This window comes from Xenopus laevis, chromosome 8S, assembly GCF_017654675.1.
Source record: "Xenopus laevis strain J_2021 chromosome 8S, Xenopus_laevis_v10.1, whole genome shotgun sequence".
Taxonomy (NCBI): Eukaryota; Metazoa; Chordata; class Amphibia; order Anura; family Pipidae; genus Xenopus; species Xenopus laevis.
The window spans coordinates 74412853-74440702 of NC_054386.1; the positions used below are offsets into that span (position 1 = coordinate 74412853).

The 27850-nt window shown below is 38.2% G+C and overlaps 1 protein-coding gene across 5 annotated transcripts; it reads right to left on the reverse strand.

The window, feature by feature from the left end:
• Nucleotides 1–3257: 3257 nt before the first annotated feature.
• On the reverse strand, nucleotides 3258–26166 carry p2ry10.S (P2Y receptor family member 10 S homeolog). 5 transcript variants are annotated; one of them, XM_018233100.2, is made up of 4 exons: nucleotides 11806–12293; nucleotides 11459–11614; nucleotides 5365–5427; nucleotides 3258–5158 (listed from the first exon to the last, which is right to left on the reverse strand). In XM_018233100.2, exon 4 carries the CDS (start codon nucleotides 5111–5113, stop codon nucleotides 4145–4147), a length of 969 nt encoding a protein of 322 aa, XP_018088589.1. In that variant the 5' UTR covers nucleotides 5114–5158; nucleotides 5365–5427; nucleotides 11459–11614; nucleotides 11806–12293; the 3' UTR covers nucleotides 3258–4144. The 5 variants fall into 5 exon arrangements, with proteins under 5 accessions (XP_018088589.1, XP_041430987.1, XP_041430985.1 ...); XM_041575053.1 differs by lacking the exons at nucleotides 5365–5427; nucleotides 11806–12293 and adding an exon at nucleotides 26101–26166 and having other exon boundaries at nucleotides 11459–11609; XM_041575051.1 differs by lacking the exons at nucleotides 5365–5427; nucleotides 11806–12293 and adding an exon at nucleotides 26101–26162.
• Nucleotides 26167–27850: the final 1684 nt, after the last annotated feature.

Sequence of the window (27850 nt, forward strand, 5' to 3'; positions counted from 1 at the left end):
CACACAGAAGTAATTTCTTAATATAAAAGAACCATTAGCTGGGTTTAGGGGATAGAAAGAGAGATAAAAAAAGAAAAGTACAGTTATTTTGCCATTGAGAACGTTAGGTTGTAACCGGAAAGGTATGAACTTGTGGATAGTGGTGAAAGTCCTGATTAGTTTGTGACTTTCACTGTTGTTGTTCATGAAAACAGGAATATTTTAAAGTTAGCAAGTTGTGCTAGTATGTCAAGCTTGGGGTTCTGCTGAACAACGGCAAATCTAGGGGGCTGCCTTGCCTGCCATCCATATGCAGTGCAAAGGCCCATCGTAGCCATAGCTGGCTTTAATTCAGCCGTGTTGCCCTCATTAACAAAACGTACAATATAAACATCCCAGTTCTTTGATGTGATTCCGAAGGTTTACGTGTCTTTTGAGAATTGTACCTGTGCATATAATGCCTAAGTGGCAGATTTATTTAGGGTCGAATTAAAAATTCTAATTCTAATTTTTTTATGGTCAAAACTGTCAAATTCGACTAGGGAATCATCCAAACTCGAGTTTTTTAAAAAATATTTAATTTGATTTTCGAGATTTATCATACTCTGGGCCTTTAAGAATTCAAATCCGACTATTCTCCACCTAAAACCTGACAAATTCCTGTATAAGTCAATGGGAGAGGCCCAGTGACCAATATGGAGATGTTTGCAGCCTTCCTGACATTCGAGTTTTTTTTAGAAGTTTGGTCAAATTCAAATCGAATTTGATTCGAGTTTTTGGGTCAGTAAAATGAGTTTTACATAATCGATTTTTTTTTAAATAAATTACCCCCCAAACGAAAATTTAGTTAAGAAAAAACCTCACATGAATTCGAAATTCGACCCTTGATAAATCTGCCTCCCCATGTGGACTTCTGTATGATTCATCAACTTATACTGCTTATAGAATCATGCAGTTTAATATCTCAAGGAAACTTGTCCACTATTCCAACAAGATGCATTCTAATTAAAGGTTGTAAACATGTCATTAGGGTCAGACCTGGATGTAGTATTCCATAGTCTGTGTAGTCGTGGTACTTCCATAATTTCAGGATTAACAAAGCCTACTGACTGGAGTTTTGTCACTAATCCCAGATGTTTGTGGATATTTGACCTGTAAATTGGTCCCTGAGCCATACCTATAGCAGTTTTTAGTTTTATGTTGCAATTCCCAGGGTGGCATCCAGTTGGGTGGTTCAGCAACAGAGAGTAGGCATAGATGTTACTAAGTTACTAGAGCCTGGTAAAGATGGTTGTTCCTGAGGCAACTAGAGTATGTACTGACCTGCCAATCTAGCAGCTTCCTTTTAAGTGAGTAGTATAGATATGGGTATACAGTATATAATATATGTGAAGGTATGGAGGGGTGTGTGTATGGATGCTGGGTTTTCATTTGGAGGTGTTGAACTTGATGGACTTTGTCTTTTGACTGACTTTTGGCCAATTTGAAGTATTAGGCCCAGTTGGGCCCTATACCCATGAGGGCCCTGCAACAGTTCAGTACTAATATCTCTTGCCACATTTCAGAGAATGATGGCTATTATTCTCTAACCCTATAGCAAAGAAGCTTCTGCCAGGATAATGTATTTTTTTAGCACTGACTGGGAGAGCCATCTTAATAAAGTACAGGCAGTGGTAGATTTCATTAATTGACAACCCAAAGAAGTGTGTTCTAAAGCTGGCCATAGACGCAAAGATTTTGATTTTCGGGTCGTGTGTGGAATGTCCCGACATTTTTCGTGCCATGGTGATTGGTCGTTCAGACGATTTGCTTCCGATCTCTGCATGTATTGCCAATCTGACGATATCAGTGGGAGTTTGTCACTAGCTTTGGTCGGACCTATCTTTCGTACGATTGCTGTCAGGGGCAGAACATAGTCTGATCTGTTCTTTTACTACTTTATTTGATCTGAATGGTAAGTGACAGGTCGGGAGTTGGCACTGAGCGATCGTTCACCCGATATGAAGGTAAATCTACACAAATCTATGGCCAACTTTAGCCTGCAAGAAGCCTGTTATCTTGTGTACATAATTAGAGGAGGGGTCCTAAAAACCCAAGGTAAATAAGTTAGAGGCAATACAAACCTGGGTGCAACCTGAATGTAAGGAACAGGGAAGAGCTGTTTTTGAGCATTGCAGGATATTACCAAAAGTTTTGTTCAAAATTTGCCACTTTTGCAGCGCCGTTGGTTAACTTAGCCAGGTCTCACAAATCTGTGAAATGGAATCCAGGAGCTGCAGCAGGAGCATTTCAGGCATTGAAAGGCACGCTGGGGTATATTTATCAAAAGATGAAATACCGTCTCTCTCCATTCATTTCTATGCGATTTTTAAAGGCATATTTATTAAAATGTGAACTGTCACTTTGACCCATTGGTAAATACTCTTTTAAAAATTCCATATAAATGAATGGAAAGAAGTGGTATTTCTGGTGATCTCAGACTTCACACTTTGATCAATATACACCTTTGTGTGAACAACCAATATTAGTCACCCCTGATTTTAAGAAATATTTTTGGTACAAAAAATGCCTCTGATGTGTACTTAGGGGGCTATAGTATCAATATATTCAATAACAAGGAACAGAGCATTGTGTTTTTGTGTTGAAAGTTTACCCCGCCTGAGAAAAATAACTTGTTATATACATACTTATAACCTACTGATTTAATCACAAAAAATACTGGTCCTTGGAGGTAAATAATTAGATTTCTAGTGCACAGACAACCTCACTGCATAATGGACCTCTGCTAACAAAACAGTCACAGTGAAGGGTGAAAGGGGTTTCGTATACTGGTAGTGTAATTATTAACAGTGCAAGGATCAAACATGGAGTGCATTCAGTTTCACTGTTTGTCTTGTGTAGCTGTTGAAGATATAACAAAATCCATAGAGTTTTTTGTGATTAAACTTGACAACAGGAATATTCAGCACACGCTCTATCTAAACTCATGTTGAACAAGAGTGTAAACTGCCCATTTGAGTTGCCTTATTAGTGACCAAGCATAGGCAGAACCCTGTTTTGAATGAAACACATGTAGGTATCTGCTTAAAATTATGCTGGATGTTGCTGTCTTTTCTTTTTGAAAAATATATTACTGCTTCTTTCATCTAGTGAGCTCAAATGTTCACTCTAAAAACACACTAAAAATCATGTAAACATTAGATAAACCCAATAGGATTATTTTTCCACCAATATGGATGGAAAAGGAATGGATTTATTATGACAGAGACAAGAAAATATTAAAAATGTAGAATTTTTTTTATTGATCAAAGAGAAGGGTCTGTTTATCATGTTGTGCAAAAAATGGAGTGACACGTTGCTGGTGATGTTGCCCATAGCAGCCAATCGGCAATTAGATTTCAACAGTTCAAATCAAAAGCAAAGATCTGATTGGTTGCTATGAGCCATATCACCAGTAATGTTTCATTCCGCTTTTTACACAGCATGATAAATAGACCACATAATTTATAGCAGTTTAAAAATTGGTGTTGCTCTGTTGCTCTCTTCGGATAATGACTTACAATGGGTGGTCACATTTACTACAGGGAGAAAGTGAAAATTTCGAATAGTTTCACCAAAAATAAAGATTCCACTCAGCATTGCTGATTTACTAAAAGGGGAATACGACAATAGATGATTTTACCTCTTGTGAATTTTTGCATAATAACCGCATTTTTGCTCTAATTACATAAATCCATATTTACAGGTTTAACAAAAATGTAGTTTTTGTCAGTTAACTTTCATCATTAATGTTTTCATCATTGAGATGTTGATATTCTTGGCCTTGCACCTGACTGTGGGTCATCCTCCTCTTATCATGCCAGGAGCTGTGCTCTTAAAACAGCTTCTGCTTCCTTTTCATTTCCACAATGATAATAGAAATATTTATATTTATTACTTATAGATGCAGACTCCTCCTGTGTCATGGTTGCCATTTTATGTTTTTCTCTCTAGGGACTAAATGGCTCATAGTGCATTTGTATTATTTTTATAACTGAAATATTTACAGACGTTATACAATGTTTTCTAGCAACTGTCCTCTGTCTGATTCAGCACATAGTCCGGTTGGCTTGGAAGTGTTTGTATTATTCCATGCAGTTCTTTGAGTATTTGCAGATTTTTGTTCTCATTCCTTTACAAAAGAATTACTCTCTCGACTCATAAGGCGCCCTCTCATCACTGATCCGTGCTTCGCGACCTCATTCTGAAACTCTTTTGCAGTGAAAAAGTACAGGATTGGGTCTAAACAACAATTAATACTAGCAAGGCAGAGAGTGTATGGGTGTAAAGTCATAATGAATTTATACATTCCACAATGTTCTATGATTTTAATTTGGAGCATCATATAAAAGAAGAAGTTGATATGATATGGTGCAAAGCAGATAAAAAATACAACAGCACATGTTGTAACCATTCTGAGGGCCTTGCGCTTTTCACTGATATTATGGCATAGCTGTCCTTCACTTATAAGCTCCGTCTTAGTTTTCAGTGTACAGTATATAATGACTGCCATCGGTACAATGAATCCAGCCATCTCTGCAATAGTTAGCATGGACATCGTGGTCTCCACTCCTGTCTTTTTGAGCCCAAGATCAGCAAAGCAGGTGTTATTTTTGTGGTTTGATTCAGAATTTCTTAGCAGTGGAAAGGTCAGGCATGCACCCCCAACAACTATCCATATAACTGCACTGATGGCAACATCATAGCGGCGTTTCCAGTCTTTGGCTTTGAAAGGATTGGTTGTGAAGACATAACGCTGGACACTTATGGCAGTTAGAAAGAAAATGCTTGCATACATATTGAGATATTTCAGATAGAAACACAGTAAGCACATGAAGTTTCCAAACGCCCACTTGCGGTTAATATAGTAATAAATTCGTAGAGGCAATGACAGGACGTGAGCAAGATCAGCAAATGCCAAATTTATCATAAAAATGATCGCCTTGTTCTTCTTGTTTTTATAGCTGCATAAAACCCACAATGCAATGCTGTTGGTTAGCAGACCAAGTGTGAAGACGATGATGAAAGTTGTGGAATAAAGGGAATATTGAAACTGAGAAGAATAGTTGCAGTTTGGAACGTTGACACTCTGCATTTTCTCTTCCTATTTCAGCTGGTCTTGGTGAAAACGTGTTGGTCTCTGTAAGGAATTCAGTGATACAGTTAGCGAAGAACATAGAGGTATAGTTATCAAAGAGTTAAAGTTAAGAGTATCAATGGGTGAAAGTGAAAATGTATCCTTTGATAAAGACACCTCTAAAAACCCCATAGAAATGATCGGAGAGTGGCGGAATTTCACTCTAGAGGACTGTGGCGATCTCTAAATTCACTTTTTGATAAACATACCCCGTTGTGTTTGGGTCCGGATGAAATACATATAACAGAATGGTTTCCAGGATTGGTAAACAACTGCAGATGAATATAGAGACAGACTTTAGCAAATGGTGCAATTGTGGTTTACTTTTGAACTTCTAACTCATGAACACAATTGCCATTTTTAACCACACCACTAAACCTCTTTTAAGGGGCAGATTTATCAAGGGTCGAATTTCAAATGTAATGGGAGTTTTTTTGAACTCCCATAACTTCGAAATAAAAATAAAAAAAGAGCAATCGAAATTTATTAAAAAAAATTGAAGTTTTTAACTTCGGGCGAATAGCCTGTATTCGAATCGTTCAAATCTAAGTTTTAGCGCATTCAATCGAATTCGAATTAAAGTATTTGCCCCAAAAAAACTTTGATTTTTCAAAGTCCACAAATGACTCTAAATAGATTCTAGGAAGTTCCCCATAGGCTAAAACAGCCATTCGGCAGGTTTTAGAAGGCGAATGGTCGAAGTCGAAGTTTTAAAGAGACAGTACATGATACATTTAGAACAGTCACATTTTTTTCAAATTCAAATAGAATTTTGGCCTATTCGATAGTCGAAAAATAGCTCGAAATTCAAATTTTTTTTTACTTCGAATTTTCACTTCGACCCTTGATAAATCTGCCCCTTAGTCTCTCCACATTAATTCATGCAACTTCTCACATTCTTCTGTGTGTCTCTCTCCTTCACACACCTTTTTCTTTCACCAATTCTGTTTATAGAGATATCTCTCTAGTTCTCTCTTAAAGGAAACTTTACCCCCAAAATGAATATTTAAGCAACAGATAGTTTATACTACATTAAATGACACATTAAAGAATCTTACCAAACTGGTATGTATATTTAAAGGGGACCCATCACCCAAAATAAATATTACAAATCCTATTTTATCACATTAGTCAAGCAAAATGAACTTTCATACAAATTTCAATACTTCAATATAAATTATTTGAATCTTGTTTCCTTCAGTCTGGGAATTCATAATTATAGCAAGCAGGCAGGAGCCATTTTGTGGACACTGTTATTAAGGCAAGCCTTGCATCATCTCAGAATCTTGTTTGTGCACCAGAATGTGTGGCGTGCAATGACATCTAGGTGTCACGGCCGGCACCCAATACCAGAACAGGTGCCAAGTACCCTGGTCTCGGCTCGACTTCACCAGTAGTGTGACCACCGTTGGGCTTCGGGAGGAGCCCTCAGCTTACTTGGGTGCCACCTGGACTTAACGAGGGGTACAAGGCAAGATGTTCTGGCTAGCAGAGGGGCACAGCAGGTAGCAGAGTCTTTTGGGCCGAAGTTCACGGTACAAATGGAACAGGCGAGAGAATCGTCAACCTGGGTCGAGGCAGGCGGATATCAGAATCGTCAGGCAGGCAAGGGTCAAACCGGGTTGTCAATCGAGGGGTTAAGCAAGAGAGTTGTCGTAGGCAGGCAAGGGTCAGGATACAGATTGGAGAGTAGTCAAGAACAGGCAGGGTCTAACACAGATAATCAGATCAGAATTACCAAGACAAACGCACAAAGCTCAGGAAAACCACTTAGAACAAGTTCTATCACAGGCAATGCACTGTGGACTGAATTGGCTTAAATACTTTTTGAATTTCGCGCCTTTGCGCGCTGACGTATGACGTCAGCGCGCCTGTACCTTTAAATGGACGGAGGCACGCGCCCTATAGAGCAGCCGGTGCAAGCGAAAACACGTTGGCGCGGCTAGGAAGAGGAATGGTGCGGCGGGCGTCCCCGCCGATGGCGCGGCGGACGACCCCGCCGCACAGGTATTCTTACACTAGGAAGTGCTGAATGGAAAGTGAAAGTAACTGCCTGCCCCGCCTCTATGCATAAGGCATAGAGGAGGGGCAGGCAATATTTGATTGACAATTGAGATTTTTAAATGTGTTTACAACAGCTATGAATGCTTTAATAAAACATGTTATTTTGATTTCAAGTTTAATTTGAAAAGGACTTTTATTGTACAGTTTTTTTATGTCTGGGTGACAGGTCCACTTTAAATATTGCCGTTTTACATCTCTTGCCTTGAACCACCATTTCGTGATGGTCTGTGTTCTGCCTCAGAGATTGCCGACCAGAAATACTACAACTCTACCTGTAACAGGAAGAAGTGTGGAAGCAAAAGACAGAACTCTGTCTTTTAATTAGATCATGGGACCTAACATGTAAGGTTTGTTTGTGTGCACAGTGAATCCTACGATTCCAGGGGGCGGCCCTTATTTTTTAAAATGGCAATTTTCTATTTAGGATTACCCAATGACACATATTACTAAAAAAGTATATTATTATGAAAATGGTTTATTTACACGAAGCAGGGTTTTACATATGAGCTGTTTTATAAAATATCTTTTTATAGAGACCTACACTGTTCGGGGGTATAGTTTTCCTTTAAAATATTTTCATCCTCTGTTTGTCTTTACCACTTCTACAATCTCTGCAGTTTTAAGATCAAGCTTAATTTCTTCATACTTCTATATATGACATGGCCTTTGACAGCTCATTCTCTAGGTATGTGGCCTGGCTGTACTCTCTTTGGCCTTATCCTTCAGTCACTTTGATGGTTTTGGATAGCCTTTTTATAGGTAAGGTTATTTTTTTCAACTTTATGTCAGACTAAAATCTGGTGCAGAATAGTTACATGGAAAAAACCATTAACATGTTGCAACATGGTGTTTCTATTGCTTGTTTTCATTATTCAACCATTCTAATTATATTTTCTCTTCTCTAGCAGAACTAGCAAGGGACGAGCAATTATACATTTGCTGCAATAGTTAAAATGGTGGTTCACCTTCAAGTTAACTTTTAGTATGTTATAGAAAGGACAATTCTAAGCAATGTTTCAATAGGTCTTCATGATTTATTGTTTTTGACGCCTTTTTCTTCTGACTCTTTCCAGCTTTCAAATGTGGGTCACTGACACCATCTAAAAACAAATGCTCTGTAAGGCTATACATTTGTTATTTTTACTTTTTTTATTACTCATCTTTCTATTCAGGCCCTCTCCTATTCATAATCCAGTCTCTAATCCAAGTCAATGCATGGCTGCTATGGTAATTTGGAACCTAGCAACCTAAAACTGCAAACTGGAGAGCTGCAAATTGTCTCTTAAATTTTCACACTTTACATCATACTCAAAGTTAACGAAAAAGTGAACATCCCCTTTAAATGCAATAGCTGCAGTCTGAAACTTTAGAAAATATGTTAACATAGTTACATTTATGTATGAGCTTTCTTGTACATATAGGTATGGGATTCATTATCCATAAACCTGTTATCCAGAAAGCTTCAAATTACGGAAAAGGCAGTCTCCCATAGACTACATTTTTTCCAAATAATCTAAATTTTTAAAAACGATTTCCTTTTTCTCTGTAATAATAAAGCAGTACCTTGTACTTAATTCAAACTAATATGTAATTAATCCTTATTGGAAGCAAAACCAGCCTTGGGTTTATTGAGGGGCAGATTTATCAAGGGTCGAATTTCAAATTTGAAAAACTTCAAAATTCGAATTTGAAAAACTTTGAAATTCGAATTTGAAAAACTTCGAAATTCGAATTTGAAAAACTTCGAAATTCGAATTTGAAAAACTTCGAAATTCGAATTTGAAAAACTTCGAAATTCGAATTTGAAAAACTTCGAAATTCGAATTTGAAAAACTTCGAAATTCGAATTTGAAAAACTTCGAATTCAAAAAGACCAACCGAAAAGTAAATCAAAGTTTTTTTGGTCGAATAGGTCTGTTTTTGATCGTGTAAGTCAGCTTTTGATCTAATTTGAATCATACAAATCGAAGTAATAGCGCATTCAATCAAATTCGAATCAAATTTTTCCCCAAAAAAACTTTGTCCACCAATTGACTCCAAATAGGTACTAGGAGGTCCCCTATAGGCTAAAACAGCAATTCTGCAGGTTTCAGATGGCAAATGGTCAAAGAGACGGTACATGATGAATTTCGATATTCAAATTTTCAATTTTTTTTCAAATTCAAATCGAATTTGGACTATTCCCTAGTCGAGGTACCCAAAAATTAGCTCGAAATTAAATATTTTTTAATTCAAATTTTCACTTCAACCTTTGATAAATCTGCCCCTTAATGTTTACATGATTTTTTAGTAGATGTAAGGTATGAAGACCCAAAATACTGAAAGACCCTTTATCCAGAAACCCTTAAGTCCCGAGGATTCTGTATAACAGGTCCCATATCTATAGTAAAACTGACAAATTGTTTGAGTGGGGTGGATTATGGGGATCATTAGTATGAATAACAAGACAAAATCCTATATCATCTACTTGCAATCATAACATTTTGGGTTTCACCCAACAACAAAGCTAAAGCTTGGCAGGCAAGGAGGCAGTCAAAACATGCTGCACAAGAGACACCCGCTGGCCCCAGTTGGATAACACTGTCCTACAAGTACAGAGCTTAGCAGGAACATTCTACTACACAAAAATTGTAACATGCTTGTGCATCTTTGATGGATCGACAAAAAAAAAAAAAAACCTTAAAAGTATTCTTCAAAAACCATTATAAGTCATCAAATCCATTTTGTAGCGCTCTATGGCTATTCAGAAAGAACTATTATTCACATGAGGTGGAGGAACTAAACCAACACTTCTTGTTACTATGTATGTGCTTTGTATATAAACCAAAGTTCTCTCAATTCTTACGGAAATGCACAAAATAGCCACGTCAATTGTATTTCATATTATTGTGATTTAACGTCAGTTTAACTGCCATCTGTTATAGAAGCCACAAATGTGGTGAAAATATACAACTGACTAGCTCTGAAACTAGTGCACTGTTACATGGCAATCCTCGTATCTGTAAACCGATCCGTGTTTGCTTTCTGTTTTGCAGCCCTCTTTATTTTTACTAAACAACTTCCTATAGCCAGGCAGTTAGTCATAGAACCATGTTTTTCTGTGGGGAGAGAGACAGCCAAATTATATGCAGAATGTAATATATGCAGACCATTTGCATGTACTGCATTTGTAATGATTTGATTGTCCCTACTGCGGTGGCCAAACTGTCATCAGGGCCAGATTTGAAGCATGGGCTACCCTAGGCCAGAGCCTACCACCACCTCCTAATAACTGTATGCAGCTTTAAAAGCCTCCCCACGCACCTTACCTCCTATACCTGAAGTGCATTTTAGCAACAGAATATTATTTAGACTAACTGACAGCCAATACAACAACATTCATACAGGGGAGTAGGAGGGCAGGACGCTGTTGAGATCTTCTGTCTGCTCAGTTCTCAGTCAGCACAGATGGCATGCCGCCCCTGCTGTCCTACTGCTCTAGGCCCAGGCCTTGGGGGCCTTTCCACAAATTCGGGTCTGTGTGATGTTGTGTATAGCAGATATAAAGTTAGTAAAAAATAGAATTAGAAAGCAAATAAGTAGCCACAGCAAATCAGAAAGGACCTATTTACTTTTCTTTAAGCTAACTGGCGCAAAGATAATGTCAAGATATAAAAAAAAATGCCATCAAACGTTCAAGTGCTGATTTATGTGTGTAGATATAAAATCTACTGAGCACTGATATCATAACTTACAACAGTGCTGTTGTACCAAGTGCCAGAATCTCTAGCCTTCAGAGGGGTTTCAGTTGGGCTTATGCAACTTGGGCTGGGATTAGACTCAAGTTGACTCTCTCTCTCTATATATATATATGTATGTGAGTGTGTCAGTCCAGCATCAGTTTTTTTTTTCTTTTGAGGCGTTTTAAGTTTCAACCGTTTTTAGCTTCCCTTTTGCTAAACTAGATTGTCCACTATATAATATAGCCATATGTAGATTGTCACTTTTTTTTAATGCACACACATTTTCCCAGCACTGTACTGAAAATAAAACTTAATTACTTGCAGTATGAGATCTGCTTTTATGCAGGTCATGGAATTCCAAGGTGACTTCTAATATCCTCATGTTTTACAACAGGTGGGACGTTATTTATTATAGCACATACATTTCAGTGAATAATGTAACAATGGTTATAACTGATGACATCACTAAGCACTGTTATATATTTGCACACACCCTCCCCCCCTCCCCTACACTTACCTTTCTTGCTTTGGATCAGGTTGAGTGGGGAGCCACATCTCTAGTGAGTGCAATTGCAAAAGCCGAATTTCAAAAAGAAAATTGCAAGATCAGGCAGGTATCTGAAACATCAGTCTCTGACAGCAACATACTTGTTCCTCTTTATTCTGGTCTGCCCTGTCAAACAAAAACATACGATAACCAGGCTGATGACATTTGACCACTTCCTCTGTGCCCTCCAAAAACAAAATACAATAAACTGTCATTTTTGTACATATAACTATTATTTTCTCTTACAGTATAAAGCAGAAGCATATTAACAATACGGCCATTAAACAATATGTGAAATTGCACTCAGATATTCTTACTACATTTTTCCTGCTGCTGTTAATATGTTTGCAAATCCCGATGAACCACACAAAATGGGTCACGGGGCAGAATCTGCAGACTACATGTCTGGACTGTGGTGTGATGTTGTGGTCGCAGCTTTTGTCAACAGAGATTAGAGCAAGTCTGGAATGTCCCTGTCACTGAATATATCAGACAGGGAAAGGTTTCAATGACCAGTAACTTCTGGAAGCAAAAACATTTTCTTTTGTATTGGTTGATTGGTCATCTATAATTCTAATTACCTTCTTGTATAAGAACTAAACCCATTGTATTCTGCACAGTTATCTGCTATGTAAGGGTATATGCCCTATAACCCAATTCAACTTGAATGGCTGCCCACATGGCTTCACAGCAGCTTATTTATTTAAACTATAGAAGTGTGTCTGAAACACACACACACACACAAACAAACAATTTCTACCAGTCCAGGGCAACATTACAATGCATACAAAACATTTTCTTTTTTGTGTTACTGTTCTTTTAATTATGTCTGTTTCCTTTAATATTTTAGATTTGAAGTAACAAACCATATTCAATGTGAATAGGTGTGTTGCTAGAGCACTGGTGAATGTATTTGTCTGTTTTAGGCAACACACCAACTCATTGATTACCAGGTTACCATGCCAGGCAGTGGAAAGAAAGAGCTGTGTGTGTACCTACTACGTTTATAGTGCTTACTGCTGAATGCCAGGGTGGTGCAGGAGAAAATAGGATATGATTAAGATTTTCAGATTGGAATTTAGGGGTGTAAAACAACTCCCCCGAACAATATAGGTCTCTATAAAAATGTTCCAACATATTTAAACATATGTAAAACCCTGCTTCATCTAAATAAAGCATTTTCATAATAATATACTCAAATAGTAGTATGTGCCATTGGGTAATCCTAAATCCTAAATAGAAAATTGCCTTTTTTAGTACTAAGGACCACCCCTGGGACCATACGATTCACGGTGCACACAAACTAACCAAGGGCACACATACATGTTGGGTCACATGAGCCAATTAATGGACAATATTGTGTCTTTTGCTTCCACACTTTTTCCTGTTACAGTTAGAATTGCATTATTTCAGGTCAAGTGATCTCCGAGGCAGCACAGAGAATATCATAAAAAATTCACAAAATAATAATCTATTGGTTAAGTATTCATTCTGTGGGGGTATATAAAGATATGATTTCCTTTAAAAATATATGAACAATTAGGCTCACACCCACTTTTTATCAGAATAATTTCTCTTTTTGCAAATTCTCTCTCATTTATTCCACTATTTACTTTTTATTTTATTTATTTATTTTTATTTTATTTATTTTTATTTCAGGACATTGCTATCTTCTGCTTAAAAACAGTTCTTAGGCTCTTATAACAAACCTGCATACATAGTTACATAGCATTTGGGGTTTCAAAAGGAACATCAAAAAATTAAAGATTTAAAATAATAAAAATATAATGCAGTGTTACCCTGCACTGGTAAAAACAGTTGTGTTTGCTTCAGAATCACTACTATTGTTTATATAAATAGGCTGCTGTGCAGCAATGGGGGCAGCCATTCAAACGAGAAAAGGCTCAGGTTACACAGCAGATAAACTCTGTAGAACATAATGGTGTTATCTGTTATCCGCTATTTAACCTGTGCCATATAGCCTTTTTTCAATTTCCACCATTGCTAAACAACAGCTTGTTTATATGAACTATAATAGTGTTTCTGAAGCAAACAGGTCAGTTTTACCAGTGAAGGCAACAGTACATGATATTTTCATTACTTTAAAAAACTTTCATTCTTTTTGGTGTTACTGTTCCTTTAAATAATACAAAAAGTAACCTCTTAGTCCAGAGTGGTATTTGTTCATGCAAAATGGAGCATTACTTGTAAATATCTTATAATGTAAGTTTTTCCAAGAACAATTCTGTAAACTGAAACAAAAACAAAAAAACCCATTATGTACAGTATAATGGTCAGTTTATTGTCTATTTGCCTATACATCTTCAAAAAAGTTAAAAGCAATATGTTTTATTTTTGTAACAATAAACTATTATGTTAGCAGTTAGCCTCTGTTTTTTGTCTATCTTCAGCTTTTAAAAGGGGGATCACTGACCTCTGCAGCGTGAAAAAAATTGCTTTATAAGGCTACAACGTTGTGTTATCATGGGTGACCGCAGAAGGGGGCAGTTGCCCCACCCTGCCTTCTTCAGCTGTTCCAAGAAATTGTTTGTAAATTTAATTCCCAACAACACAAAAGTTTTTTATACTACCCACCCCAAGATGAGCCTTAATTAGGTTATCTACTGCATTGTCATGAATAGGTTCATTTTCAGTGGGATGCTACCTTATGGGGCAGATTTATTAAGCTCGAGTGAAGAATTCAAATGAAAAATATTTTGAATTTTGAAGTATTTTTTTGGGTACTTTGACCATCTAATTGGTCAAATTAGATCGAATCGAATTATTCGAACGATTCAAAGTAAAAATCGTTTGACTATTTGACCATTCCATAATCGAAGTACTGTCTCTTTAAAATATACTTCGACTTCATACTTTGCCACTTCATACCTACCGAGGTGCAATGTGGGGACCTTCCCCAGCACTTTTCTAAGTTTTTTTGGTCGAATAAAAATCTTTTGATCGATCGATTAAAATCGTTCGAATCGTTCGATTCGAAGGATTTTATCTTTCGATCGAACAATTTTTATTCGATCATTCAATCAAAGTATTTGCACTAAAATCCTTCGAATTCGATATTCAAATTCGAAGGATTTTACTTCGAGGGTCGGATTCGAGGGTTTTTTAACCCTCGAAATTCGACCCTTGATAAATCTGCCCCTATGTGATGTTAGCTTACTTGCTAACATTTTCTATGGACACCCGTGTGTTATGTTTACTTTCCTGGCCGTTTCCTATTTATTTACTAAAATATGTGTTAATATTAATAACAAAATAAAAAAATACAAAAACCCAATAACAGCTGCCATGATGTTAGACATTTAAAAGACCCTTTGGTTTATTAGTTTCTCAGCCTGCCTATTTTAGCACAAGAATGCAAACTTGTGCGTTTCTGTGCCAAAATTTGCTCCATGTTTCTGCACCCAGGTTGAAGCAGTGACTCTGTGTGCAGACATGAGGAGCAGAGGGGCAGTTTCTCCACTTGCACACATCTTATATACATACAACTCATATACACACATCTTGAGAAACTGCTCTTTGAGGCAGTTGCCTTATCGCTCTAAATTAGGATTCACTTTACTCTTATGGAGTAGTGTTTCCTCCAAATAAACCTTTAATCAGAATAACCAGGTAGCACACAAAATAAAATTTTCCAGAACCCTTGCATCTGCTATTTTTTAGCTTTTTTTCCCACAGAAATTGATTTAAGCCAGTCGTACCAGGCATATCTATCCAGGGGAGAAAATGCAGATCAGAGTTTACTCCCCTGGCATAGAAAATACCTTTGTGACATGGCCCACACACTCAGCAAATGTACTGTATCACAATATTTGTCCAGGTCTGCAATTCTATTCCACTCTAACTGCACATACAGGTATCGAATCTGGTATCCGGAAACCCATTATCCAGAAAGCTCCGAATTATAGGAAGGCCGTCTCACATAGACTCCATTTTATCCAAATAATCTGAATTTTTAAAAACAATTTCCTTTTTCTCTGTTACAGTAAAACAGTACCTTGTACTTGATTCTAACTAAGATGTATAACTATTATTGGAAGCAAAATCAGCTTATTGGGTTTATTTAATGTTTACATGATTTTCTAATAGACTTACGGTATGAAGATCCAAATTATGGAAAGATCCGTTATCTGGAAAACCCTAGGTCCCAAAAATTTTGGATAACAGGTTCCATACCTGTAGCAAACTCTCCTTGGCACTAAACTTTATACTTCTCTTTCTCCGTTGGATATATATATTCCTGAGTGGAAGGAAGTGAATGTGGCATGCAGCATACAGCAGTTTGTATATTTAGAGTATAATTCCTCAGAGATTACATTTTAAATAAAAACTTACCTTGGTTATCGTAACACGATACCTATTTCTGCTGCATTTCATACACAGGCACCCGCACAATAATACAGCTTTAAGGCTGCAGAAGGTTACATAGAAGTGATGACATAAATCAACCACATCAAGTATCACTTCGCTAGCATAAATTATTATCAAGAGTATAACCACTGAAATGCGAGAGGCGGGGGCGAGGGCTTGGTGTGTGTTTATACATATGTTACATGAAATAGACAGAACTACACACTTAAAATATAGAAACATATACTATACTATAGCAATACTAGCTATATGTTTATTATACAGATGATCTTCAAATTATATTTGCCACTTAGTAATGTCAGAAATGACAATATGTTACAAAAATAACTTCACTAAAAATGAGGGGACTGAAGTTTTATGGGTGGAGTTCTTCACTGATTGTAAAGAGTCCAGCAAACCATATCCATGGGCTGGTGCAGTCGCCTTATTTGAACCACAAAGAACGTTGGCGACTGATGCAGTTGACTTTCTTTCTGGTCAATCTGGTGCAACTTGAGGCAGCAAGAACCATGTTTTCTAACAAAGTGACACTATATCTTTGTCATTCCCCACGCAGGTCTAAGACAGGAGGCTCATACGGAGGCAAGAAAAGGAGCCCCTCCCCACAGAAACAAGAGCCATGCAGGAGGCAAGGGCCTTCAGGTTATACCAAGTAAGAGATTTGCATCAAACAGTAGCAGAGACTCTCCATTGATGTCATTCGTCACGTATATGTTCCTCTTAAGAACTACAACTCCCAGCAAGTCCGCCATCTGCTTTCAGATGTTAAAGGGTTGTAAGTTTAAAGCATCTGGAGCACCGTAAATATTAAACTGAATATATATCCCTTGTTGTAGTTTATAACTTCCCCATATGGAACATTAACTTTTGTCTAAAAAAGAAGGTAATTATAGTGGACGAACTATGGAGACTACTGCTTGTTTCCCTGTGTTATCCCTATCCCTAAAATACAGGGATATAATGGTGAAAAAAGCCCCCTTGTGTTGAAGGGCAAATGCCAGGCTTCATGCCCCCCTGTGTTTGTAGTAGGGTGCAGTGTCACAATGCTGCTTTATCTCCTCCTTAAGGAAACTTTCTGCTGAGGAGCTTGAACGGCGGAGGCAGGAGAAGGAAAGAGAGTGGAATGTCAGACGGTACCATCAGGAGGAAAGGAAAGAAGAGGACAGACAGACAGAAGAAGGAGAGCAAGTTTATACAGTAAGGAATTAAACAGAATTTATTTGACCTCCATGGCATCTCTAAACACTGAAGCGCCTAACGCTAGCGTCAATTCGCTAGCGTTGGTCATTTTCCTTACTTCGCAAATTCACTAACGAACGCTGGCGTACATTCGCTAGTGTTACTTCGCACCCTTACGCCTGGCGAATTTGCGCAACGGACGTAACTACGCAAATTCACTAACGCGCGCATTGTACTGAACGCTACCTTTTACACTAGACTTCCTTCGCCACCTCAGACCAGGCGAAGCGCAATAAAGTAGATTGGGATTGCTTCAAAAAAAGTTCAAATTTTTTCTAAGTCCCAAAAAACGCTGACGTTTTTTCTATATTATGGGTGATAGGCTGAAAAAGATCGAAAAAATGTTTGGGGCTCCCCTCCTTCCCCCCTACATTTTCTAACTCATGGCAACTTAACTATACAGTGGGCACATGTGTAGGGCAAAACAAACATTTTATTTGATGTTTTGAAGGTTTCCCAAGCATGTATAGTGCTGCTACATATTCCTCCATTGAAATTTGAATTTGGCGCCGTATGCAAATTAACCATCGTAACTTCGCTTCGCTTAGCGAATCAACGCTAGCGCAACTTTGCAACCTTACGCTACCCCTGAGCGCAACTTCAGATTTTAGTGAATTTGCGGAACGCTAACGAAACTACACCTGGCGAAGTGTGGCGAAGTGCGGCGAAGTTACGCCTGGCGCAACTACGAATCTTAGTGAATTTGCCCCTTAGATTTAGGAACAACTCATTTCTGCTTGCAAAAATAACAATGACAAAAGCCAGTTGCAGGTTGAGCATAGATTTTATTAGTTAATCCCATATAAGGTAATCCCATAGCCTTTGTTAATACTAGCTCTCCTTATTATAAGGGAAGGGGGTAACGGTAAACTAAAATAAAGATCCGCTGTTGTCTCAGGTATGGGATCAGTACTGGAACCCTTGTTAATATTTGTTGACTCCTTCTTGCAAATTGAAATGTTGAAAATAAGTGTATGCTTAAAAGACACCACAGATCTGATGTTCAGACTGAATGATATTGGCACATTTCCTCCTGAGATAATTATATGCGGGATTAATATACAGAGTCTGTACACTTCGATTCCTAATAAAGAAGGAATGGATAGAGGAAGTGCTCCTTGACACTAGGGATGCACCGAATCCAGTATTTGGTTCGGTATTCGGCCAGGATTCGGCCATTTTCAGCAGGATTCAGGTTCGGCCGAATCCTTGTGCCTGGCGAACCGAATACGAATCCTTAAAATCATGTGACTTTTTGTCGCAAAACAAGGAAGTAAAATTGTTTTTTGCCTCCCCTTCGCTGATTTGCATATGCAAAATAGGGTTCGGATCCAGTTCGGTATTCGGCCGAACCTTTCATGAAGGATTCAGGGGTTCAGCCGAATCCAAAAAAGTGGATTTGGTGCATCCCTGCTTGACACTAATTTGCCCAACCAAAAAATTTATTTTTTACTGGATTGTCTAAATATGATATTGACCAAAAACTATTTTACCTCCGAAAATGCATTTTACTGGCAGACCCAGGGCACGTTAATGGGGGCAACTGTAGCGCCATCCTATGCTAACCTGTTTGTACATCACCTAGAAATGATTTTCCTGGAAAAAGAGCCCTATTGTGAACATATTTTTGCATATTTCAGATTTGTGGGTGACATACTGTTATTCTGGAAAGGTCCCATTAACTTGCTTGAGGAAATGATTAATGAAGCTAACAATAGTCATAGAACTATTACATTTACACATGAGTACTCAAAATCTGAAATTAACTTTCTAGACGTTAAGTTTAATGGATGGCATAATATACACTGACTTCTATAGTAAAAATGTGGACAAAAACAACCTACTGCATATGAGTAGCTTTAATAGTCACAAAGTTAAAAGAGCTATCCCAAAAGGGCAATTTGTACGAGCCAAACGGATTACTTCTCATTCTGAAAAATACGATGAAACCAAATTATCCTTAATTAAATGTTTCATTTGAGAGAGGTTATAAAAAAGAGCTAATCAAGAAAGCTATGGACAAAGTAGATGTTATTCCCAGAAATGATTTACTATGCCATAAAGAGAAAGAGTCTACCAATCAAACGCTCACTTTTTCAACCTATAATCCCAATAGCCACAAAATGGAGAGAGTTATCAAAAATACTGGCCATAATTACAAGCCGATAGGCAGTTTGGCCATTTAGTCAACCCTCTAAATCTCTTTTGTTATAAACGGGGCCACACTCTTAAAGATTCATTATGTCCATCAGACACTAGACTTAAGAAACCATTGTTCCTTGGTAAGAAAAAAGGGGAACATATCCCTGTTTGGGCTGCAACTATTGCTCCTCTATAATGTTGTGTATCTATTGAAGTGCCCGTGTGGTTTAGGCTATGTGGGTCAGACTTCCAGGGAAGTGAAAGTTAGGAATCAAGGACACAAAAGCAACACTAGGAACTTCAAAAAAGCCACACAAACTCATACATCAGTTTCTAGACATTTTATTGAATCCAAACACAATCCTATGCAATTACGAAGCTGCCCCTGATAGGCGTGGTGATAACAGACTGAAAAGACTCCTACAAATAGAAGGTAAATGGATTAAGAAATTAGATACATTAAATCCTAAACGATGCTTGGAGCTTGAAACAGTTTCTGTAATACTAACTGTTTACATTTATTCTATTATACTTTGCAGACCTTGAAGTTGAATTTATGAATATATTTAATTTAAAATTTACAAATATATAAAGCTACCATACAGATAAAAATGGTAAGGTTTATAGCTATAAGTCTCTACACTGACCTCTAGTGTTGGTTTTTAAATATAAATATCCATGTGTTTGGGTTAAATTGTGGTAGGTTATTTCTATGCAGTACCACTATATCCTGAGCTATTTTTTTATACATTTGTTTTTAATAGGTATAGACTTAATTTGCACACAAAGGCACCTTTTGCACTTGGGTATTCACTTAATGGTACTTAATCCCAAAATGGACACTGGGAATCAAACTTTACTACTGACACCTGGGGCTATTTGGCCTGGACAATTTACATTTGAACAATGATTGGACATTGGACTATTAAGGGGTGGAGTGGTGTTTTAAAATGTTATCTTTCATCTGTTTTTGTAACACTTGAGAAAGGGCATTAAGGACCCGAAACACGTTGTGTTCGGCAATAAGCATTAATTCACAGCAGTAAATCTGCATTGGAGTGCTCTCTTATTTCTTGGCTAAAATATTGACTTCAGATATGCAGTACATCTATTTCTAAGAGGATAGAATCATTCTTCATAATGTAAGCGGCTATTGGTTTTGCACTGGATTCATCCTATTTTCCATGAGCTCTTTAGTATCCAGGAAAAGCTTCTGGGAACTGACTCACATTAGTCTCGAAATGCGTAAAGCAGTGCTCCATGTAGTGCTCTCTCCCTGCTTATCCTATTTGTGTGATTTTTACATATTTTTAATAAAGCTTTGGAATTTTAACCTTTGAACCGAGTGATCCATTTTACCATGCAGAGGATGTTCTGTGTGCTTAGTGGACAGATACAGTCCCCACAAATGACTGCTTTCTAAACTATGGTCTGTTGGGCTTAATGAAGTCATTTACATGGATTTTAAACTGGCTACAGGATCAGGTGCAAAGGGTGGTTGTTATTCTTCCACTGTATAGAGCACTGGTAAGGCCCCATCTAGAATATGCCGTACAGTTTTGGTCTCCATCACTCAAACAGGACATTATTGTATTAGAGAGGGTACAGAGAAGGGCAACTAAGCTGGTAAAAGTTATGGAAAATATTAGCTATGAGGAAAGACTGGCCAAATTGGGGATGTTCCCACTGGAGAAGAGGCGCTTAATGAGTGATATGATAACTATGTATAAATATATAAGGGAATCATGTGATAACCTCTCTAATACTAGTAGGTCATTCCAGCTGACACAAGGTGACCCGTTCCAATTAAAAGAAAGAAGGTTCCTTCTAAGTATTCGTAAGGTTTTCTTTACAGTGAGCAGGGGCGCGCCGCCAATAAGGCGAGCTGAGACGCTCGCCTCAGGCGGCAACGCCGAAGCGGTTTCCAGGGACGGCAAAAAGCCGCTCCTGCACCTTTAAGAGCCGAATTTCCGGTTTTTAAACCGGAAATTCGGCTTTACTAATGCGAGAGAGCGCAATTGCGCTCTCCGCATTAGTGTTCCTGCCTCCCCTCCCGACAAGTAAGTCGGCGAGGGGGGGCGGCATTGCAGGAGCCGCCTCAGGCGGAGCTTAGGTCCGAATCGGCGCTGACAGTGAGAGCTATGACGTTGTAGAATTCTCTCCCTGAATCAGTTGTACAGGCTGATACATTAGATAGCCTTAAGAAAGGGTTGGATGGCTTTTTAGCAAGTGAGGGAATACAGGGTTATGGGAGATAGCTCATAGTACAAGTTGATCCAGGGACAATTCCTCAGATTGAGGAGGATTTGTTCCACTTCGGATGCCTTCCAGAGTGCGGCGATGGATTTATGGGACTGATTAGCTGATCGATGATACAGTATAGAAACTCTGAAAAAAGCATATGAGTGTGCAGTACTTAGTGATCGAAAATCTCTGCTCAATGAAGCAGTAAAAGATAGACAACAACGGAAAAGACAAAATGTTACAAATAGTAATAACTATAAGAATAAAGTTTATTTTGTGACAGACTACAGTACAGAAGCAATAGATATAAAAAAGATACTACTGAAACACTGGCATATAATAAGCTCAGATCCATCATTAAAAGTAGATAGACCCTGGTTCACCTATAGGAAAACTAGATCTGTTGCAAGTTATGTCAACCCAAGTATGCTCCCTGATAAGCGTGAACATAAAAAATCCACTTGGTTAAACTATGTCAGAACATACAAATGTGGAGCGAGAATTTGTAAGGCATGTAACTATATTAATGTATCAAAAAAATTTAGTAGTACTGCTACAGGAAAAGAATATGAAAAGAATATGTGTGTAGAACATACATTAATTGTAAAACTACAAATGTGATATATTTAGCCACATGTCGTTGTGGATGCCAGTATGTTGGAAGAACTATGAGGAAAATGAAAGATAGAATTTTAGAACATTTGGCCTGTGTAGGGAGAAAGGATATATCATCCTCTATAGCTGATCATATTCTGAATGTACATAATGGAAATGACAGCTGCATATCCCTTCAAGGCATAGAGCATGTCAGATTAGATAAGAGGAAAGGTGATCTAGAAAAGTTAATTAATACGAGAGAAGCATGGTGGAAGTTTACTTTAGAAACAGAAAAGCTTTGGGTCTCAATAAAGATTGCGAAATCAAATTCTATATTAAATAAGAGAAAAATAGGTAAATTTAAATGGGATAACTTGTAACTTGTAATAGTGAGAGGTACTATATAAGAGTTTATGTAAAGCATCCCTGTAATTCAAACATTACCCAGAACAGCATACATGGATCTATGATGTTTATAGCATTCATCTGTTAAATGTTTTTATTAAAATTAAAATAGAGAAGTGTGACAATAAATTGATATACGAACTAGGGTATATCCCTTTAAGATAATGGGTGTGATATTTGTCTGTAATCAAGTTTAGCTATAAAGTTGTGTATTGTGTGAAAAAATGTATACTCTGAGGAAGTATCATGAGGTACGAAACTGGTCAGTAGTAATGACAATGTGCACTGTGTCAAAGCTGACATGCAATTAATATAACAATAAATAAAGAAGCTTTCATTATTTCACAAAAAACAAGCCATGGAAATCCATTTTTGAAATTTGCTCCAGGGACTAGTCCGATTGCCATCTTGGAGTCAGGTAGGATGGGTTTTTTGCTTCCTCTGGATAAACTAGTAGTTAGGCAGGTTATATATAGATGTAAAAGGTTGAATTTGATGTGTCTTTTTCAACCTAACTTACTATGTGACTATGTTACTATGTTATATTGCCCTCAAACAGCTTGTAACGTACTAGTTAAGCCGAAACTTCTGATTCTTCAATAAGGCAGGAGAACTTAGCTAGTTCCGGTTTTCACCAATGGCCTTTTGGGGCTCCGGAACTTTTTGTTGCAGTTCTATTTGGGAACCTACCAACTTCAGAGTTCAGAGGTTCCAGACGAGGTACAGGCAAGGTTCAGACAAAGAGGAGTCAAAAACAGGCAGAGGTCAAATCAGGCAGCGAGTTTTATAGTCAGGATCAAAACACACTGAAAGGCTTGAGCAGGATCTCAGACAACCAGAAGCCAACTTGGGTAAGGAGGGAATGACAGGAGTTTAAATAAGGAGTTTTGATGCCAGTAGGAAGTATGCAGTAGGAAGTGATCCAGAGGAAGAAGGGAAAACAAGCAGAAATGGGAGAAGCAGACAACATAGCAGGAACAGGTTTAGGAACACATCTATGATGATGGGTCTTCTGAGACTGTCTCTCTCTTAGCTGGGTGTCAATACGAATGACAAGTGAAACCAAATCTTGAAAGAGAGGAGGCAGGTCACGAGCAACAAGTTTGTCCTTGAGGAATTCATTAAGACCGTGCCAGAAAGTCACCATCATGGCTTCATTGTTCAAAGAGTCCTCAGCAGCAAGAGCATAGCATAGTCAGAGGTAGGGCGTGAACCCTGGGAGATCCTCAAGCACCAAACAGAGACATTTACCATTCGACCTAGAGCATCAAATATCTTCCAAAAGGACGAAAAGACAGCAGCTGAATCATTAACAAGTGGGTTGTTTCATTCCCAGAGAGAAGAAGCCCAGGCATTAGCTCTACCAAAAAGCAAAGTGATAATATATGCCACTTTACATTTTTGAATAGGATAGTGATGAGGGAACAATTCTAACTGGATCTTGCATTGATTAAAAACCCCCAGCAGCTATCAGGATCACCCCCATAAGGTAGCGGAGGTGAAATCTTGGGCTCCAAAGTTTGGGTAGAGCCTGCAGGAGATGAGGGTGGAGACTGAGGCTGGGCCGGAAATGCGTGAGGCTGCTATTGAGTAAAGTGCAGAGCATCAAGACAAGAGGAGAAATGCTGTAAAGTCTGATGCATTTGCGTAATGTTCAAAGCATTTCACTAAAGCTTCCAGGATAGATTCCAGCAAGAGGCTGGATCAGTGGCCTGGGAGGGTTCCATTGGCCCAAGCTAACTGTAACATACTAGTTAAGCCTGAACCTGTAGTTAGGCTGCTGGCATGAATCTGATTCTCATATAAGGCAGGAGAACCTAGCTAGCCCCGTTTTTCACCAATGTCCTTTTGGGGCCCTGGGACTTTCTGCTATGGCTCTAGCTGGAAACCTACCAACTTTAGAGGTTTTAGACAAGGTACAGGCAAGGATCAGACAAAGAGGGGTCAAAAACAGGCAGATGTCAACTTGGGCAAAAAGGGAATGACAGAAGGAGTTTTTGACGCCAAAACAGCAATAGGAAGTGATCCAGAGGAAGAAAGGCAAAACAACTGGCAAAATGGCCCCTACAGCTTCAAAATGATCTCAACCACTGATCAGCGTGAACGGAGGTAGGAGAGCGTGCCTGACCGACACCACACTTTACACAGCTACAAGGGGTAAGAAAGGAGTAATTACTGCTACAGGTTTTGCTGATGGTTCAGCTTTATCAGGGAGCTTTTTCAAGATGTCCATCTTAGCTCAAATAAATGTGTGAGCTGGAAAGCAGAGGATAAGCATTAAAAGTGAGAAAAAGAGGGGAGGCTGCATATGAGCTGGAATGAGACTGCAGAACCTGTTGCAACTTATGGAGAGAAGACATGCACCTAAAAGGACGAGATCTACATTAAATAGAGTTATTATTGCAGGAGAGACTGGTACATATGACTGTAGCATGGGGGAACACCCCAAGCAGATTTGTCACTATACCGAGAATCCAGCAGTAATCCACCAATATGAAGAGATTTGCACATTTTCCAGCACTGAACAGAGCTTATATTTCCTGTTACCAATATTGCTGATTTCATTGTACTCAATATGGGGGGGTTTGTGGATGCACACCTAAGGCCAATTTCAAAAAGTATAATTTCAAAAAGTATAAAGCCCTGTCTAAGTAATTCAAGTAAATATGCCAGTGCATTTAATTTTGAAACAGGGTTTTTTTGTTACAAAGTTATGATCATAATATTGATAAGCCACCATACCACGTCAAGGTAAAACCCCACATGGTGGTCCCTAACTTATTTATCTTTAGTCATAGTAAACAAGGTACATTACCTCTCTTTAGTAGCAATTCTTTGTATAAACATCTCCTGTGCCTTGGTTTCAACTCTGTGCTAGATCCTCCCCCGCCAACTTGCTGAGCGGCTTTTAAGAGGGAGAGACTGCCTTAACCAACGCCCATTTTAGAAAAGTAGAAATCAGGTGTTGTAATTAAAATCAAGGTAGAGTGATATGTGCAGTTGCACAATAGTGTGTATACATGTGTAAGTGAAAAGTGAAAGTATGTATGGTAGTGGTAAGGGAAAGTGTATGTGTATTTGGGAGTATATGTGTAAGAAAGCATAGAATAAAAGAATGTAAAGAAGAAATAAATGAGAGACATAATAAGTGTATGTGTGTATAGAGTAGTGTAATGGGACGTTGGTTTTTTCACGGCTAAACCCTCCCATGCCGCCAGCACTTATGGCTTTTAAGAGAGAGCGATTGCACAAACCAAGGCACAACAAGTGAGGGGGACCACCAAAAGTATAAAGGGGGGGTATGAGGGTGCAATAACCACATGAGCTTAGCCAAAGCTTCAGGCAAATACATCAATATGGGGGGGTTTGTGGATGCACACCTAAGGCCAATTTCAAAAAGTATAATTTCAAAAAGTATAAAGCCCTGTCTAAGTAATTCAAGTAAATATGCCAGTGCATTTAATTTTGAAACAGGGTTTTTTTGTTACAAAGTTATGATCATAATATTGATAAGCCACCATACCACGTCAAGGTAAAACCCCACATGGTGGTCCCTAACTTATTTATCTTTAGTCATAGTAAACAAGGTACATTACCTCTCTTTAGTAGCAATTCTTTGTATAAACATCTCCTGTGCCTTGGTTTCAACTCTGTGCTAGATCCTCCCCCGCCAACTTGCTGAGCGGCTTTTAAGAGGGAGAGACTGCCTTAACCAACGCCCATTTTAGAAAAGTAGAAATCAGGTGTTGTAATTAAAATCAAGGTAGAGTGATATGTGCAGTTGCACAATAGTGTGTATACATGTGTAAGTGAAAAGTGAAAGTATGTATGGTAGTGGTAAGGGAAAGTGTATGTGTATTTGGGAGTATATGTGTAAGAAAGCATAGAATAAAAGAATGTAAAGAAGAAATAAATGAGAGACATAATAAGTGTATGTGTGTATAGAGTAGTGTAATGGGACGTTGGTTTTTTCACGGCTAAACCCTCCCATGCCGCCAGCACTTATGGCTTTTAAGAGAGAGCGATTGCACAAACCAAGGCACAACAAGTGAGGGGGACCACCAAAAGTATAAAGGGGGGGTATGAGGGTGCAATAACCACATGAGCTTAGCCAAAGCTTCAGGCAAATACATCAATATGGGGGGGTTTGTGGATGCACACCTAAGGCCAATTTCAAAAAGTATAATTTCAAAAAGTATAAAGCCCTGTCTAAGTAATTCAAGTAAATATGCCAGTGCATTTAATTTTGAAACAGGGTTTTTTTGTTACAAAGTTATGATCATAATATTGATAAGCCACCATACCACGTCAAGGTAAAACCCCACATGGTGGTCCCTAAGTGAGAAAAAGAGGGGAGGCTGCATATGAGCTGGAATGAGACTGCAGAACCTGTTGCAACTTATGGAGAGAAGACATGCACCTAAAAGGACGAGATCTACATTAAATAGAGTTATTATTGCAGGAGAGACTGGTACATATGACTGTAGCATGGGGGAACACCCCAAGCAGATTTGTCACTATACCGAGAATCCAGCAGTAATCCACCAATATGAAGAGATTTGCACATTTTCCAGCACTGAACAGAGCTTATATTTCCTGTTACCAATATTGCTGATTTCATTGTACTGCCTTGTTTTAAATTCAACCTTCACCTCCCACACTGTTTTAATGAACTGGCTTCTGATAAAAGCAACAAGAACTGAATGAATTTGCATTCATTTAGATTTATTATAGGTCTATAGTATTTATCTGGCGATTATTAACTTGTTTATGTTTGTGAACATAGTACCTGTTATTGTGCATTAGTCACGGAACTCCTTGTTGACTTTAACTTTTTTTTTACAATTTGGGGTACATTATTTACTATAGTATAGTAATTTTACTTTGGGTTGTTTGCATATTTTGAAATACCGAAGCAGTGCACTAAATGGCCAAATGAAATCACATCAACAAATCGATATATCGGCAATGTATGGGGAAATCTCCTTTACTTAACTCCTTCCAGAAGTCTAAAAAAATAAACAGTGAACTGTGAGAAACTGTATATAAGCTGTTATAGTGAAATCAGCTGTGCCAGTGAAATCAGCTGTGCAGGAATGCATCATTTCTCAACCGTCTTCATATTTAACACCACTTCCTTTTCAATGTCATTCTCCTCTCAAAAGAAGCCGAAACGTAAGTTCACAGGCATACTACACTTTTAGTTTTATATAGTGCGAGTGAAGCTCACCCAGAGGGGTGATATAGAAGGGTGCTGCAAATGATCACTCCATAAAATTCAGAAAACCGCGATGAGCACTGTTTGCAAGGATGGTCAAAGAAAACATGGAAAGGCGTGTTGGTCAA

Coding starts and splice junctions, on each gene's coding strand:
- p2ry10.S (XM_041575053.1), bottom strand. CDS start 5,113: ATGCAGAGTGTCAACGTTCCAAACTGCAACTATTCTTCTCAGTTTCAA.